Source organism: Natator depressus, chromosome 10, assembly GCF_965152275.1.
Source record: "Natator depressus isolate rNatDep1 chromosome 10, rNatDep2.hap1, whole genome shotgun sequence".
NCBI classification, from domain to species: Eukaryota; Metazoa; Chordata; order Testudines; family Cheloniidae; genus Natator; species Natator depressus.
This window is the reverse complement of record NC_134243.1, coordinates 65,767,350-65,783,076: the sequence shown is the minus strand read 5'-3', so window position 1 is coordinate 65,783,076 and position 15,727 is coordinate 65,767,350. Positions and strand designations below refer to the sequence as shown.

The window sequence follows — 15,727 nt, the reverse complement described above, 5'->3', positions numbered from 1 at the left end:
CCTATCTCCATTGAATGAATGGGAAAACTCCTGGGGCCCAGAATTTTACCCCAGGATTATACATCTTTCAGAAACATTAAAATGGCTTTTAAAAAAAGAGTTGGTAGAGAGGGAAACAGGAAAGCCTTAGCATGGGCTTGTCTACATTTGGGATTTTGGCAATGGTGTAGTTACCTCAGGGTAGCTGCATTTGTGAAAACCCCTAGTGCAGATGCATTGCACCAAAGTGAAAACTGACTTGCACTAGTGTGGTTTACTCTTCTTTCCAGTGCAGGCTGCTGTTTGCACCAGTGCAGCACATCTACATTAAGAGTTTGTGGTTGTGCAGCTACACTGATGTTGCTATACAAGTGCAAAAATCCTCAGTGTAGATAAGCCCTAAGTGAAGGAGAAACCTGAAATCGGGAAGATGTTGAAACAAGAAAGCAGAAAATGAACAGAAACAAGTGAAAGGGAGTGACTGCATGCTATTCAGAGACAGGAGGAGGCACTGGGAGGGCAGAGTAGAGAGAGAACCGTAGGCAGCGTCTGCAGTAGAGAAGTTCAGCAAAAAATTCCCACTGCTAGTACCACTGATTCCACTGCCTTGGTGGGAGTTCAGCAAATATTCCCACTAGTATAGACAAGGCCATAGAAAAAGAATGAAGAGAGAGAAGAGAGCAATTGAGATATAATTTAATTTTAGAGAAGAGATCACAACTGAGTTTTTCAGCTACCAAGCTAATTAATTACCACTGTTAATTTGATTGATACCTGAATGTAGCTCCTAAATAAAATATCCTCCCCAAAAGATGGTATATCCCTTAAATCTCTCCCCACATGTAAAAGGATGGAAGTGAGATGGGCCCCTGACAAAAATGAAACCCAGAATGAAATGCTGAAGACAAGTGGCCATTTAAAATATTAAAGCATTCCTTTCAGCAGAAAACAGTTTTAAACTAGGTCAAGCTTTGACAATGTCACTTTAATTTCTCAAGTATAGTCTCTCTATTACCAAGTTGGGCAAAGTGCAGCAATTAATTTGGAGAGAAATCAGGATAAGATGATATTAGTCTGGTTCTGTTTATGGATTTTCTTTATCATTCTATATTATGTTCAGATATAAACATTACTGTAATAGCTAGAATACATAGCCTTAGCCATGAAATTAAATTTATGAAATATACATATTTTTGAAACAGCTGCTGTTGTGTGGGAAGTTCTTCGGTTTTCTGAAGGCCACTAAATAAATGATCAAATCTCCAACTCTTTTTTGCCCTTGAGTATTGTTAGTCATGTTTGTGGCTATGGGTGTCCTTTCTGCAGCTACAGTGTGTGAGTTGAATTGTATTTTGGAATTCGCTTGTTGGGATGTAAATGTGCTTGAGGGAACACAGGGTGTTAGTACCAAGGAAGGTTATTGAAGCATCATCGCTGCATATCATTCAGAACAGGCTATAGAAGGCATGAGTAGGGATTATGTGTAATACTCCTGCAAACTGTAGATGATTACATTGGATGATGCAGTTGGTCTTTTCTGATGATATTTTCTATGACTTACGCTTGCTGTTCTCTACCTGCTGTAGAATGAAGGTTTCTTCAGTGCTGCCTGCTGCAAAGTCACACTGCTTAGCATGTGTGATGCTAGTAGCCTTCTGCTTACCTCTGACCTTATCACTGAGGTTGAAACTGTTAGGGACCACTGTGCCCACTGCATCACTCAAGAGTTATTCTGTAAGGTTAGTATTACTACTGGGATCAGGATTAAAAGGAAGCAAAATATTTGTAACAATCCACATTTATGAATGTTGGTGTTTTTTTAAAAAGAGGTGTTGGTGGATGACATCACTGTTGCTGGTCTGCCTTGATGACTCAGATGAGAGAACCAGCTCTGCTGTGTAGGTGTGTAGGATTTGCAAGTTTGATGGTAATTTTATCCTTTCATGCTTAAAGCTGGCAGGACTGGGAGCTTTAGCTGGAAAACAACGACAGGTTTATCATGGTGAAGAGGGAGTGGATTTAAAACAGAAAAACAGTGTCTGACTATGAAGGCAGGTTCAAAAGGGGCTACTGCTTACCATGCCAAAACTCGCTCATTTCGCTGTTAACTCATCTTCCTTTTCCCTTCTAAATCCCCCTCAGTCTAAGTCTGATTGTTTTCAGCCATTTGTTGTGACTTGTCAAAATACAAGATTTTAAGCATTTTTGCAGAACTGTTTTTTCAATTGTTTTTATTTTTATTTTGTCCGGAGCTTTCAAAGGAACCTACGGGAATTAGGGGCTGTTGTGATAATTGGGCCTACAAAGGTACCCTATTGTGAGTTTGTGAATTCAACTGTAAGACATGAGTCAAATGTTCTAAAACGTCACAATAATCTATAAGAACAAATGTTGGTGGGAAAAGGTTCAAAAGGGAAATGGACTGGATTAGTCCAAACCAAAAGGCCTACTGATATAACTCAAGGACTGTGTTAAGGTCATGCCTGGTAAACGAGAGAAGTGTGAGATAAAAAATCAATGAACCAAAATTGGTGTGGCTGGAATTAGGCTTCACTGGTAGACAAAATAACAAGGGGATGGGCTATTCCATCCATCAATCCCATAAAGGAAGAGACTTTGGGGAGAAAATTTGTCTATAGGAACAAGCTTCTCTATCATGGCTGCCACCTAGGATTACCGACTGACTCGTATTTGACCAGCCTGGCCAGTTTTTTTATGGATTTGCTGGTTGCCAGAAAAATAATTTAATCTGCTGTCTTTTTTTATGTGGGTCTAATGCAGGGATCAGCAAGCTTTGACAGGGAAAGCTGTCAATGGGGGCTGCAGGAAAGGTGGCCAGCACATCCTTTGGCCCGCGCTGCTTCCTGCAGCGCCCATTGGCCTGGGACGGCAAATCGCGGCCAGTGGGAGCTGCGATAGGCTGAACCTGCAGACGCTGCAGGTAAACAAACTGGCCTGGCCTGCCACGGGTGTACCAAAGGTTGCAGATCCCTAGTCTAATGATTTGCATTATCATCACAATACACTGGGATATCTAATGTTAAAAGTTTCAGTGTCTGGCTAAAGATGCTGTAGTGTTCCCATTTCCACAGTTTGTGATAACAGATCAAAACTGTTGGAAATACAGCAGCTAACTAACATGCAAGCGCACTGTGCGTGTGTGTGTGCGCGCGCGCGAGAGAGAGCGAGAGGGTTTGAATCACCCAGGATTGAGAAGATGTGCATGTTATCAATCTTGTCTATATGCGTTGTCTCTCTAGACTCTATAAGTGGCTGTTGGAGGATGGGAGCTGCGGAGTTGCTTTGTGGTTGGGGTTGCGATGGGCTGTCCTTGTGGGTTGTGTGTGTGTGTGCCGACTTGTTTGCATTTTAAAGGTGGTAATCCTCCTGCCACCCCCACCATCTCTTGGGACACTCTTCTTCATCTTAGTCCTGAGAGATGTCCTGAGCAGAGAAAGGGACCCAGATATTGCTGCCACCTTTACCAGCTCTGGCTGAATCCTGAACATCACTTGTGATGTAAGACTTTGTTCTCCACCCTCCCCCCATGTGTTCTTTTACTTCCTCCACCTTATTTCTTCTCTTTCCAATCCCTCTCCTTTTTCCTTCTGTCTAATAAGAGTCTGCCTTAGCTGTCAAAGACTGGATGTTTTGCAACACTGTTGTAAGCCTGTAACCAGACAGTGGCAGCTAAAAGCAATGCCCTAAACAGCGCGATGCTGGTATGGAGTTTGCCAGGTCTCGTAGTGGCTGATAAGACCGTGTGCTGTGCCTGTGTTTTTCCAGCTGTGAGATTGCATATGAGTCAACAGCAGAGACAGAAATTGCATCTTCTATCTTAGCTGTTCTTTTCTTTCCCCTTTTGTGTGTTTTGTCTTGTCTTCCTGGAAATGGGATCTTACATTTCAAAGACTTAAACTGCTTTTCTTTCTTCTCTGTATCTTTAATAAAAGGTTGAAAGGATTTTTAGTGGTGTATTTGCTCTGGTCCTAAGCAAGCTGAGATCTCTGTATACCAAACCAGGTTTAACACTTTTTAACACTGGACAGTGACTGGGTTATGTTAACACCTTTGACTCTTTGGGCCCATTTATGCCATGTAAACTAGTACAACAGGGCTCAAACCCCACTGAAATTCACTGAGAGTTGAGTGCCTAACTCACTGGAAAAGCCCAGCTTTCATGTCCGCACATGACCTAGCACAAGGGGACCTTGATTCCCAACTCGGGCTGCTAGGTGTTGCTATAAAACAAAGGACAAACAATAGTAACAGTGGTTCTGCAACCTATTCTGACAAGACCAGGCTTAAAAAAAAAAAAAGAAAGAAAGAAAAGTAATTCAGGCAGCAAAGGCCTTTTTGGAACGGGTTCGAAAATATATAGCCGTCTTGTACAACAAATTTTCATAGGCCATCCGCACTCTTGTTCTGGATTCCTGGATGTGGACTGTTGCAATGTTATGTCCCTGATTAAGATTTGTGAGGGTTTTTTTTTTAAGTGGACAAATACTTGTTTATGCAATGTGGTGAAGCAGATGTATAGCTGCAACTGGAATCAAATGTCCTCATATAGAGCAATATACTTTTTTCAACACTATATGCTTTAGAACTAGCGTGTAGTCTAAAAGGAAACCACTAGGTTTATTATTTGGCAGTAGAGAGTTTTTATTTTTGTTTTCTATGCTTATTCTTGATTGATTTATCCTCAGAGATAGGACAGGAAGTGTGGTAACAGTGGGGAGTATTCAGTGTATTAAGCCTTTTTCTATGAAAAAGTATTCTTCCAACAAAGTAGAATCCACACACTCTTGTTCACTTTCACTAAAGTTCCATGAAATTGAATCTTTGCTTTTGGGAAGTTACACTATAATCTAACCACACACACAACTTGAACAGTTTGTTATCTCCTTTACTTAGTCCCGTGCCCTTTTTCGTCTCCAGATACCTATAGTTCTGCTTCTCACTAGGAATGTGTTACACATATCTAAAGATGTCTATCTACAGTCATTAAGCTAGGAGTGTGTGTCCTGTTTTGTGATTTTGCAAAATATCTATATCATCATTTTGAAAAAGGAGAAAAAATATTTTGACCCAAATTCTTCAGCCTTTAACTGAGCAAAACTCTTAGTGAAGCCAGTGGGAGTACTGCTTCATTAGGAACTGCAGAATTTTTTTTTTTTAAAGTTCTGAAGCTGAAAATGGGGGAGAAATCCTGCATATCATTATTACATATCATTTCAATTGTGGGAACATCTAAAGACCCCAGTCAGGGATAAGGGCTGCAGTGTGTAGGCAAATGCTACTAGGATGGCCCTTGCTTCAGAGGGCTTTCAGCATTCGACCTTTCTGCTTCCTCACTAACCCTATCTTATCCACTTTACCTCTCACCACAGGGAGAACATGACTCATACATTCCCCACTGGTGGCCTGCCCTTCCAGGAGAGGGGTTTCAGTGTGTCACAACTTCTAGCAGTTTATTTAAAAAATTACACAACTCCATTAAGGGCAAATCACTGGCGAGAAGAAAGCTGAGACATTTCTCACTTGTCCATTGAGGTGCTACAGAACAGGCAAGGTATCACCTAGTATGTTTTAGGGGTGGCAAGGATGTGATCCCACTGGTCACTTGGGGGAAGATGTAGGTCTATATATAAAATATGTTCCTGGGGGCCTTTAAAAAATTCAGTATTTGTAGTAATGATTCCTTCACTTCCTTCACCCATCAGAATTGTATTCTCCTTAAATTAAAGGACCAAAGGGATTTAATTGGTTCAGACCTATACAGCACCTACTCCAATGTACTTATGGCACCTTAGAGACTAACCAATTTATTTGAGCATAAGCTTTCGTGAGCTACAGCTCACTTCATCTGATACATACTGTGGAAAATACAGAAGATGTTTTTATACTTTAGATAGGCTGTTACCAGCAGGAGAGTGGGGTGGGGGGAGAGAAAACCTTTTGTAGTGATAAACACCCATTTTTTCCATGGTCTGTGTGTATAAAAACATCTTCTGTATTTTCCACAGCATGCATCCGATGAAGTGAGCTGTAGCTCACGAAAGCTTATGCTCAAATAAATTGGTTAGTCTCTAAGGTGCCACAAGTACTCCTTTTCTTTTTGCGAATACAGACTAACACGGCTGTTACTCTGAAACCTAACCAAATGTGTGCACTCTATGCTGTTACATAGCGGGAGATTTAGTACCCTCTGATAAGCTTTACTTTAATCACCAGGAATGAGTGTTGATTATTGCAGTTAAAGTGACACTGCCAACATAAAACTCGTATTAGTCCCAAATTTAGTACCATCCATCGTTATAAGCCACACCTAAGGTGACTTGACTTGAAAGAAGTTAGCAGAAAAATATTTTTCTCTATTTTTTCCAGTTTCTTTATTTCATGCATTTGGCAGCCCTCTGTCATATTCATTGTTTCCCATGTGTAGCCCATCATGGGAGTTAGTTATTCCCTTATTGAAAACACCCTTATAAACATCAGTGAGAGAACTGAAAAACCCTTAGAAAATGTACTTTAAAGGGATTTTCTAAAAATTTCCAAACAGACTGTATTAACAAGTGCTGAAAGTGGAAACTGTCGCTTTCAAGCCAAAAACAGAATGGGCTTGACCCCAAACTAGATGTGACACCCTCCAAATTCAGGGAAAGTCAGATCTGAACTTGAACCTCTGTCCCATCTCCATCTAAAAATAAGTGAAATAATAATGAAGTAGGTATCAGATTTGGTGCTCCTTGAGTGTTCAGGAATTGAGCCCTTGTTTGGGAAAGTCTTTCAAAAGAAAAAATTGCAACTACTTCAGAGTTTCAAAACCCATTCTTTGCCCTTCGTAGACAGACGTTAACTGATCAGGGAAAGCTTCTGCCCTTTGGAATCTAAGCTTCTTCATGGTTCCTTGTGCCTGTTCCACTTTCTCCTGTGCTCAAGGTTCCTGGGGCAATGTCTGGGTATTTGTGAATGTTCTGCAGTTCCATGCTGTATCTTTTTTGAGAAGCTTGAAGGACGGATGTCTTACTGGTGAATCAGTAGCTCAGGGCTTAGCCAAGTTTAAGCCTAAAATCCCCATGTGCTCTCTAGGGTTCATAGACAGGATACTCTGGATTCTCCTTGAATGTTGCCTGAGACATTTCTACACAAATATCTTCATGTTTGGATCTTTGGGGACTCCCCCCAATCCCAAGTTAGACCTGAGCATCTACTCCCAGGATCCTCAGACTGATTCAGTAGGAAAGCTAATATATCAGCTTTCAGATGCTGAATTAAGATCCTGTTCAAACAGCAGCTCATGGCTCTCCAGATGTCCAATACAGTGCACGGCCACCCCAAACCTCTTCTCGAAACTATCTAGCTTTCAGAAGAGCTTTTAACATCCGCTAGTTCAGAACCGGGGTACTTTAACTTCTTTCAAAAAGATTGTTGTAAATAAACCTCTTGAGGTCTGGCAGCTCCTCTTCCATGCCATCATGGCTACTGGCTGCTTTCCTCCGCTGAGTGGATCTGTTATGAGTTTTTCCCTCTTAATGCAGTAAGCTTGCATGACTATATTTTAGATTTATCACATCTTGGAACTTTTCTCCATGGCTTTAGAGAAGAAAATTTCAAAGTCTTTTGGAGGTATAGTTTATATTTTAAACTTCATATTAGGGCACCAGAGTAAGAAGCTGAAATGAAATGTCGTGTTCATTTTGCATTCGCTGTCAGACCTCCTTCACCTGAATTTTTAATTGAAATCTTTCTGTCTGAAGGAAGTACAGAAACTCTGTGTAACCCATAAAAGACTTCTCTTGTGAATTGTAAATGTTACATTGCAGCACTTAGCAATGCCTTTTCAAATACCTATTAACACAGCATAAATGACAGAGTATGACACAGGACTGTAACGGAAAGAGGTCACGATGCTCTATTGCATGACCTCTAAATTATTTGTCAGCAAAGCAAAATAGACACATAACTATTAGATATTTACCAATCCATCTTACATTATTTCTACTTAAAAGCATTGCCTGTTGTTTTTTGATGTCATGAATAGGCTCCATTAATTAGTATACTAGATGGTCTAAAATATGGTTTCATACATATGAAGTTTTAGACATTCTGATCCCAAAGACATTCCTGATGCAAGCAGACTAGTATAGCAGGGTCCAAAGTCTTAGAAAGATTTCCTACACCAACTTGGCTCTTTCTGCAGGGCTGCCTTGCTGTGCTTTTATTAGTATTATTCTAGCAGAGAGATCCTAGAAGGTAGTTTTGGGTAATTGCTTTTCCTCTCCTAAGGATTCTCCCCCACAAGATTCCAACTTATCACCCCTTCTCTTCAATGTGTCTGTGGACCAGTGGGAGGGTTAGTGAGGAGGTGTGGGTTGAGGCATTTTCAATATGCTAATGACACTAGGTGTTACTTTCTGCATCATGCAAGCCAGAGCATGTGTCTGAAAGCAACTGGGGTGTGGAAGAGAACCTGTTTGGAACTTGGTAGGTGAGAGAAAACATTTTGCTAATAACACCAGGAGCCTGATTCTCCTCTCACTATACACAAATGTTATGACAGCGTAATTCCATTGATTTAACTGGAATTACTCTTGACAGATGCTAGTATAACTGAAATTTGAACCTGGTGCTCAGTGTTATATGCAATATTGTCAACATGAAGGAAAGTTGAGGCCACTGGGATGGTGATCCACAAATAGACCCAAAATCCCTGATGATTCGGAGAGTGGGCAGCTTGAGGGAGGAGAGCTATGAGGAAAAGGTTTTAAAAATATTTAGTCTTATTTCATTTAAAAAAAAAATCTATGTAGCCCCCTAAAGCGTTACTAGTGACCGTTGCAAATAAATTAACACATTTGTTCTGGGATAGTGCCTGGAAAGCTCTGAGAATTGTTGATGGGATATGGAGATTCTCGGTTCTAGGTGGTCTGGTTTAAATGTGGCCCAGATTAGTAATGACTGATAACTGCCACCATCTGTGGTGTGCCTACAACGTGATTTTGAGGTCTTAGTTAATTTCCTAATGGATGTGTCCACATCATGACTGCCATTTTGTTAGCAATTCCAGCAGAGAAGCCAAAGACTGAATGGGCTACAGAGACTGACAACCCTCATATTTGTAGAGGCGGCCCCGTCTCTCGAGGATAGGACTGAGGCACATCATTAGGATGGTGTGGGGAAACAGGTACTGTGACCGCCCATGTTGTATGTATCCAGTGGGAGGATGGGGAGGTAGAGGCCATTGAGTCTGTTGGTTGACACCTTTCAAGAGTAATGCAATCCACCTAAAAGGCGGGTAATGGTTTGTAATAGTAGAGAACTAAAAGTCTGAATGCACAGGACCGTTCATTTCCATGTTTTTCGTCTTCCTTTAATTCTTAGTTGTGGTGCCAAAGTGTGAACTTTCAAAAGCACAGTAAGAATTTCTCAACAATGGGTGCTTCGTCTTCAGTGACTGTGTAATTGCATTCTAACACCAGGCACTAATTTTAGACCATAGTGACTATGACGAGTACAGATTTTAGCTCGTGGTTCGATAGAATTTACTCATGGAAGATGAGGGAAAATGGTGTATAAACTTTGCCTCTTCTGACAAAGAGAAACATCTGCTGCCACTTGTTGATTAAGTAGCAATGATTCTTGTATATGCTCGGCACTTTCCAAACAGATCATTGTTGTTACACAGGACTTGCGGAATTTCCAAATCTGTTTCAGAAGAATGAAGCAAGCAAAAGTTTGTTCTGAAATGTTACATGGAAATTCTCTTGTATAACATGGCTTTACTATTTTAGCATAAAACAAGCCCTGTTTAGAATTTGTGGGTCTGACTCTGCGTCCATGTACACTGCTGTAAATAAGTAACTGTAATGAATTGAGTTACAACTGTGGAAAGCTGATGCGAGAGGAGAATCAGGCCCTGTTTGTTTGTTTAGCTCTCTCTTGTGTTTAGGGGTTAAATTCATCCGGGTGCATGAGGCATGTAAAATGTCCTATGCACTCTATAAGCCCCACAATAAAAGCATAAAATCATAGATAAGGTCTTCTGCAGGTCATCTCCTTTGGAATGACTATCACCCTGATTTATTATCCAGGAACACTTTGCTTTTGGTAATATGATAAGGAAAACTCTTAATGCTGAAGTAGTTCTGTGGCTTATCAATTCTGCTGTGTACAGATATGGAGGTGTGCCTGAGCAGCACTTGAAGAAGAGAGGCAGGCATAGGTTGCTTTTTGCCACCCTTCTGGCCCCCTGAACCTGAAGACATCAGGTGCCAGCTTGATTCCACAGAGTGGCTGATTTAGCTTATGCTGGCAGTAATACCCAACTAGAGACTGTTTCACTGGCCTAGGATTGCTAGAACACAGCACCGTACCCTCTTGCTCGGCTCCTGTGCGGGAGGTGGCAGTGGGGACAGGGGCAGATGAAGTGGAGACCCCCATGCAAGAGGAATTCCCAACTGGCTGTTCAAGCCAGCTTTCCATCACCTTCGCCCTGCCGAAGCAGCTTATCCATGCTGCAGATTTGGCCCTTAGCGCTTTTTAAAAGAGTAACAGGACTGAAATAATTTGGGTTGAGTTTTAAATCCAGTTCAAGATCAGAGAAGGATTTAGAAAGAATTCTCAGGAAGAGAAAATAAACGTGCAGCCGTCAGAGGACAGCATAAATACCGTGTAGTAAATGTGGCAGCTAAACCAAAGGCAAGGCATCAGTGGTAAAAATGAGGCAACGTTATCCTCTGGCTGCATCACCACTATTGTACTCCAGCTGAGGACCCAGTGCACAAAGCCAGTTGGATCAATAAGAGTTTGTTGCCTTAGGGCCATGGAGTCCACACTAACGCTGGGGGGAAACAGTCATTTCTAGTGCAGAAGGTGTGCTCATCTTAGCTCTTTAGTGTTTCATTTATTCTGTGTTTCATGGAAAAATTATTTTAGATCATCTCATTTTAAACATTTTTGGATGTTAATATACTTTCAACAGAATGGAAATAATTACCATGTGGCTATAAAATTTGCCATCTGTCCAAACGTACTCAAAGACAGTTAGTCTGTGTAGTGTTTATCAATCTATAAGTGACAATATTCAAAGTCCTAGTAATGCTGGTTGCTGATAGTATACAAGTTTTCATTGGCCTACCTGTCTGTCCCTATTACAATCAATATGTAAATGAAATGGAGAAAATTCCTACAGCCATGTCCTTCACCTTAGCCCGAAGGGGAAAAAAAATCTTCATACATGTAAAAGGTCTTGATGAAATATTGAAATGCTGACACTCCTCAATCTTTGTTTGTACTAATGCATTTCTATTTTATAAAACATATCCTAACTTTATTTTCAACTTAAAGTTCACAGCCAAGAAATTATCAGCAAGTCTCTGTGCTCTGTAGAACAACAGAATTTAATAATAGATTCTGCCCTGTTACATGCATGAATCAAATCTGAAAATCCACAGGTTGGAAACACATGGTCAGTAGCATCATATATCTAGGGTTATATTTAAGCTTGTTTCAGTCCTTCAAGGTGCCTTGTTTGGGTTTTAAACACGGAACAGAGCCCTTATTTTCTTACATGAAGTACACTGATCTTTACCAGAAGAATATGCTCAGCTATTTTTTTAAGCATATTTACCTGTGAAGAACTAGGGCCAAGGGTTAAGAGAAACGACTAGTGATATTGTTGCCTCACTTGAGACATCTTAGAGTGGTCTGATTTTCAGAAAGTGCTGAAAATCAGGTCCCTTTGGGTAAGTCTACACTGTAGCTGGGTGGTATGATTCCCTGTGTGGATGGACAGACTCACGCAGGCCCAAGCAGCTGCCTGTGATGTAATATCCACATTGCTATTTTTAGTGCACTAGCTCGAGCTAAGCGAGTAAGCGTCTGTCTATCCATGCAGGGGATTACAGCTCCCAGCTACAGTGTAGACATACCTTTTCGGTGTCTAAGTTGGGCACCCAAAATCAAAATTTTTTAAAAAATCTTGGGTTGGATTTCTGATGGATAATATGGATTTCTAATAATACTGTAACTTGTGCTCTCAGTTTTCTCTACGATACACCTAACTCCGTTAGTTGGTATAATACAAATTAATGTCTTTTGTTCTACAAATTTTCTGTCAAGTCACAGTGAGATTCTACCAGCATAGGCATGGAAATCTTGCACATCTGACAACCCATTCTTTCTGGAGGTCAGGAGAATGCCAGAGGACCCACAGTTATGTGCAAATGCAGTTGACAGTCCTTTATACTCATAAATAAATCCACATTTCAGAAATCTGCAGTGCAGATCTGATGGTACCAGATGGTCTTACATTTTTAAAGTTTATCATCTTTGATGAATAAGCTAATGTCTAGCAGCTTGAAACTTCAAGCCATATTTTTTAAATATCTAGCAGGGGAAAAAAAAGATCCATCTTCTGTAAATAGAGTGAAATGTTGTAAATTGCTTTTTTTGCTGTATGGATGGGAACTCCTAACTGTGTCTATGGCTGGCTCTCCTTCCTCCCAGCTCTCCATGTGGTAAAACACCCCAGAGTATGTTGCTTCATGTACTGTTGGTTCCGCTGACCTCTGTCCTTTAGGCACTCTTTTTCACCTGCTGAGGCACTTGGGGATTGCTGCCCAGATTTCCCTAGAAAGCATTGATGCAAGTGCAGTTTGGCAGCTTGGTAGATGCAGATGCACAAATAGGTCTGACACAGGAATAGTGTGGGGGGCAAAAAAGCTGTTTTGTGGACATAACCATGCATTTTGTAACCAGGTCTGGCGAGTGCCGAGGAGCATGGCTGTATGTGTAGTGTATCCAGGGCTTTGCTCTCCCCTCCCCCTTTGGTATGGTTTTGTGTACATTATTTTCAGTGATTTTTGTCCTCTAGTTAAGGTGTGCTAGAAGAATCCTGCTAGTTTCAGCCCTATTTACACAAGGCTGAACTGTAACTAGCCTGGTTCTAATAAGGCTGCAAATAGCAGGATTCTTCTATTAGAATGTTCCCCACCCAAACAACGAAAAAACTTGACAAATAAGACTTTACTAATCAGCAGCTTTAGTGTTTACTCCAGCATGATTTATTCAAAGCAAAGAAACTGTGATCAGGCAGAGGGGAAGTGCGGGAGGTGAGCAATTTACCTATGACTGGCCAGGACACTAAGGGAATGGTACCTCCCACCCTTATGAGGTCAGTGTGTTTTGGTAAGATTCCCTGCTGACCCTGTGGCGGACTGCTCAGCTGCTGGCAGGGCCCTGGGTTGTTGATGGGATATGGAGTTTCTCGGTTCTAGGTGGTCTGGTTTAAATGTGGCCCAGATTAGTAATGACTGATGATTGCCCAGGGGGGCCCAGGCCCAGTGGAGTTGGGTGGACCTGGGCCCCCTACTAGGGGCTGCCACCCCCTTGTGATACTCTGAAACCGAACATTTTTAGACAACCTCTTTTTCTTTCCTTCAAGTTTTCTTGTCAGGCTGCAGCTCCCTCCCGTACTTCCCCAACAGGCTCTTCCCTCTGACCCAATTAGATTCTGTTTGGTCTGAAAACTTGACCAATCTCCCATTTGAGTTTTACATAACAAAAAAGCGTAGCCTAGGAGGAGAGAGAGAATCAATCCTGAGCAAAGCAGGAGAGGAAGGAAAAAGAAAACTTAAGCAGAGGGAATGGGGAGTGAAAAAGGGGAAGGATGTACTCTATACCTGTGCAACATGAAGAATTCAGGAGGAGAATGGGAAGAGTCTGTCTCTCAACCAGTTAGGGCGAAAATGAAAAAATAGGGCCTATTTTCAGCCTCAAGTTTTGTCTCCACAAACAAATGCAAGCTCAATATTGAAAGTGCATTTTATAGCACACAGACATTCAAGTACATGATTTGTGAATGCAAACAGGTTCTTAGATATTTATGTGCTATAAAGTGTGCCCACAATGGCACCTTTGCACAATCGGTGCAAAATTGGAGGGCAAGTTTAGGTGCTTTTGAAAAAAAATCAAGGCCACAAGCAGAGGGGGTACACAATACACAGAAAAGGGGAAGCGGTGGGACCTACTTTTTCATTATTTTAATTCAAAATTATTTGAAAGTCCCTATTTGTGACTTTTTCAGCTGCTGAAATTCAAGTGCATCTCCGGCATTGATCTATATGCTTATTAATGATGGCAATGAGGTTACCTACTTGAAAAGAAGTTCTGAACACAGTAATAGTATTCATTAACTGCAGGGTCATACGACTGGTTAAAATAACCACAATCCAGAATTCTTTAGAATCCATTTTATAATATTATAATTGCTATTAACTAGCATGCTGAAGATATTAAACCCATGCAAAAAACCCATTTACATAGATCCATTGTAACAGAGGGAAGGAAATTAGCATAGGAGCTCCTTGCACGCGTAGGAACTGTAATAGCTCCATCTGGTACTAAGGTAGAGGCAAGAAATAATACAGAAAGAGAGAAGCCGGGTGAGCTAAAGAGGAGTGTACTGGTAAAGCAAGCAATGGTCATCAAATGCATTTTAAGTTAGTAGCTGATTTTTTTTTTATCTATCCGCAAGCACAGTTCTTCAGGATAAAAATCATCAGAGGGTGAAAACCATGGCAGCATCTGATCTCACTGCATGGTGACGTCCTGCTTCAAACACACAGTTCAATGTAAACATCTTAATTCATATACTGGCTTAATTATGAAAACATCTCTAACACCGTTATTAATTTTTCAAGATGCCCTATGACTAGATCGTATCAGAAATTATATATACGAATAAGAGGAGCTGAGCTGAAAGGAAACTAAAGCAATCCTCTACAGATGTGATTCCCTGTAATAAAAAATAAGTGCAGTCTGTGGCAGCAAAAAATTGTAAAGTATTTTTATTACTTGGTGAACAAGCCTGTGAAATTGTTGTGTGTATCTTTGAAAATTCTTTCAGACACAATATGTTTATAACCTTGAGAAGACAAACTACTGCTTTAAAAGCTCTAAAATTTGGTTCACTGGTACAGATCTGTGGAATCTTCACACAACCTTCCATTGACATGGGAGACAAACTCAAACTCCAAAGAGCCGAGGAAGAAGGGATTAGGCTTTACAGTTGCCTTCCCTCTTTGTTAGTGCAGATACAGAGTCCTCTACCAAGATTGTCATATATGGCAACTGAGGCCCTGTTAACATGTTAGGGGACTCCAAGGAGCATCTGCAATTCCATGGTAGGTGGGCAACCATGTTCATGTCTAGTAGATGTGCTCAGTCCTCAAAGTTTTCAACCTCATTTGTGGCACTGTGATGTTTAAGGTACTGTTTCTATTGTCACATTTCACTGCAGGGTATTTTTTTTTGTTAATTAGAAGTATGAAATCTTGACCGGATATCACAAGGAGGTAAAAGGGATGGAACCTAGCTTTTAATTGTAATTGATGCTGTGATGCTAAGACAACCCTAGCCAAACAGAATCCAGAAACCATCCCTTTGCTACCTTCCACAACTCTTTTGGCTCAGCAGGCTGATTGCATGCACTAAATAAAAGCCATGATCTGTCAGGATTACTAATTTGTGGGATGAGGATATCTTATTTCCAGTCCATGAATTCTCCACCTCGCAGGCTGCTTCATGCCATTTGGGAACTGCGCTATGCCAGGGAAATTCTCAGTTGACCAGTCATCCAAATTCCAACTCTTTTTATATTGTTGAAGGAGCCCAAAGAGACCAGAACCGAGGTGAGAGTCTGGGCCTGTGTTTCAGCGTTGCAATAAACCTCACTTAACAAGTG

General features: G+C 41.0%; 1 protein-coding gene across 2 annotated transcripts in view; it reads left to right on the top strand.

Moving 5' to 3' along the window:
- HOMER2 (homer scaffold protein 2) overlaps positions 1-15,727 on the top strand; it is a 108,356-nt gene that overhangs the window by 14,704 nt on the left and 77,925 nt on the right. Inside the window, exon 1 of one of the 2 annotated variants that reach the window (XM_074966416.1) lies at positions 1,606-1,718. The exons of the other annotated variant lie outside the window; for it this stretch is intronic. Coding sequence (XP_074822517.1) covers positions 1,621-1,718 — 98 coding nt within the window. The 5' untranslated portion in view covers positions 1,606-1,620. Of the gene's footprint in view, positions 1-1,605; positions 1,719-15,727 lie in introns of those variants that run through there. 2 annotated transcript variants of the gene reach the window in all.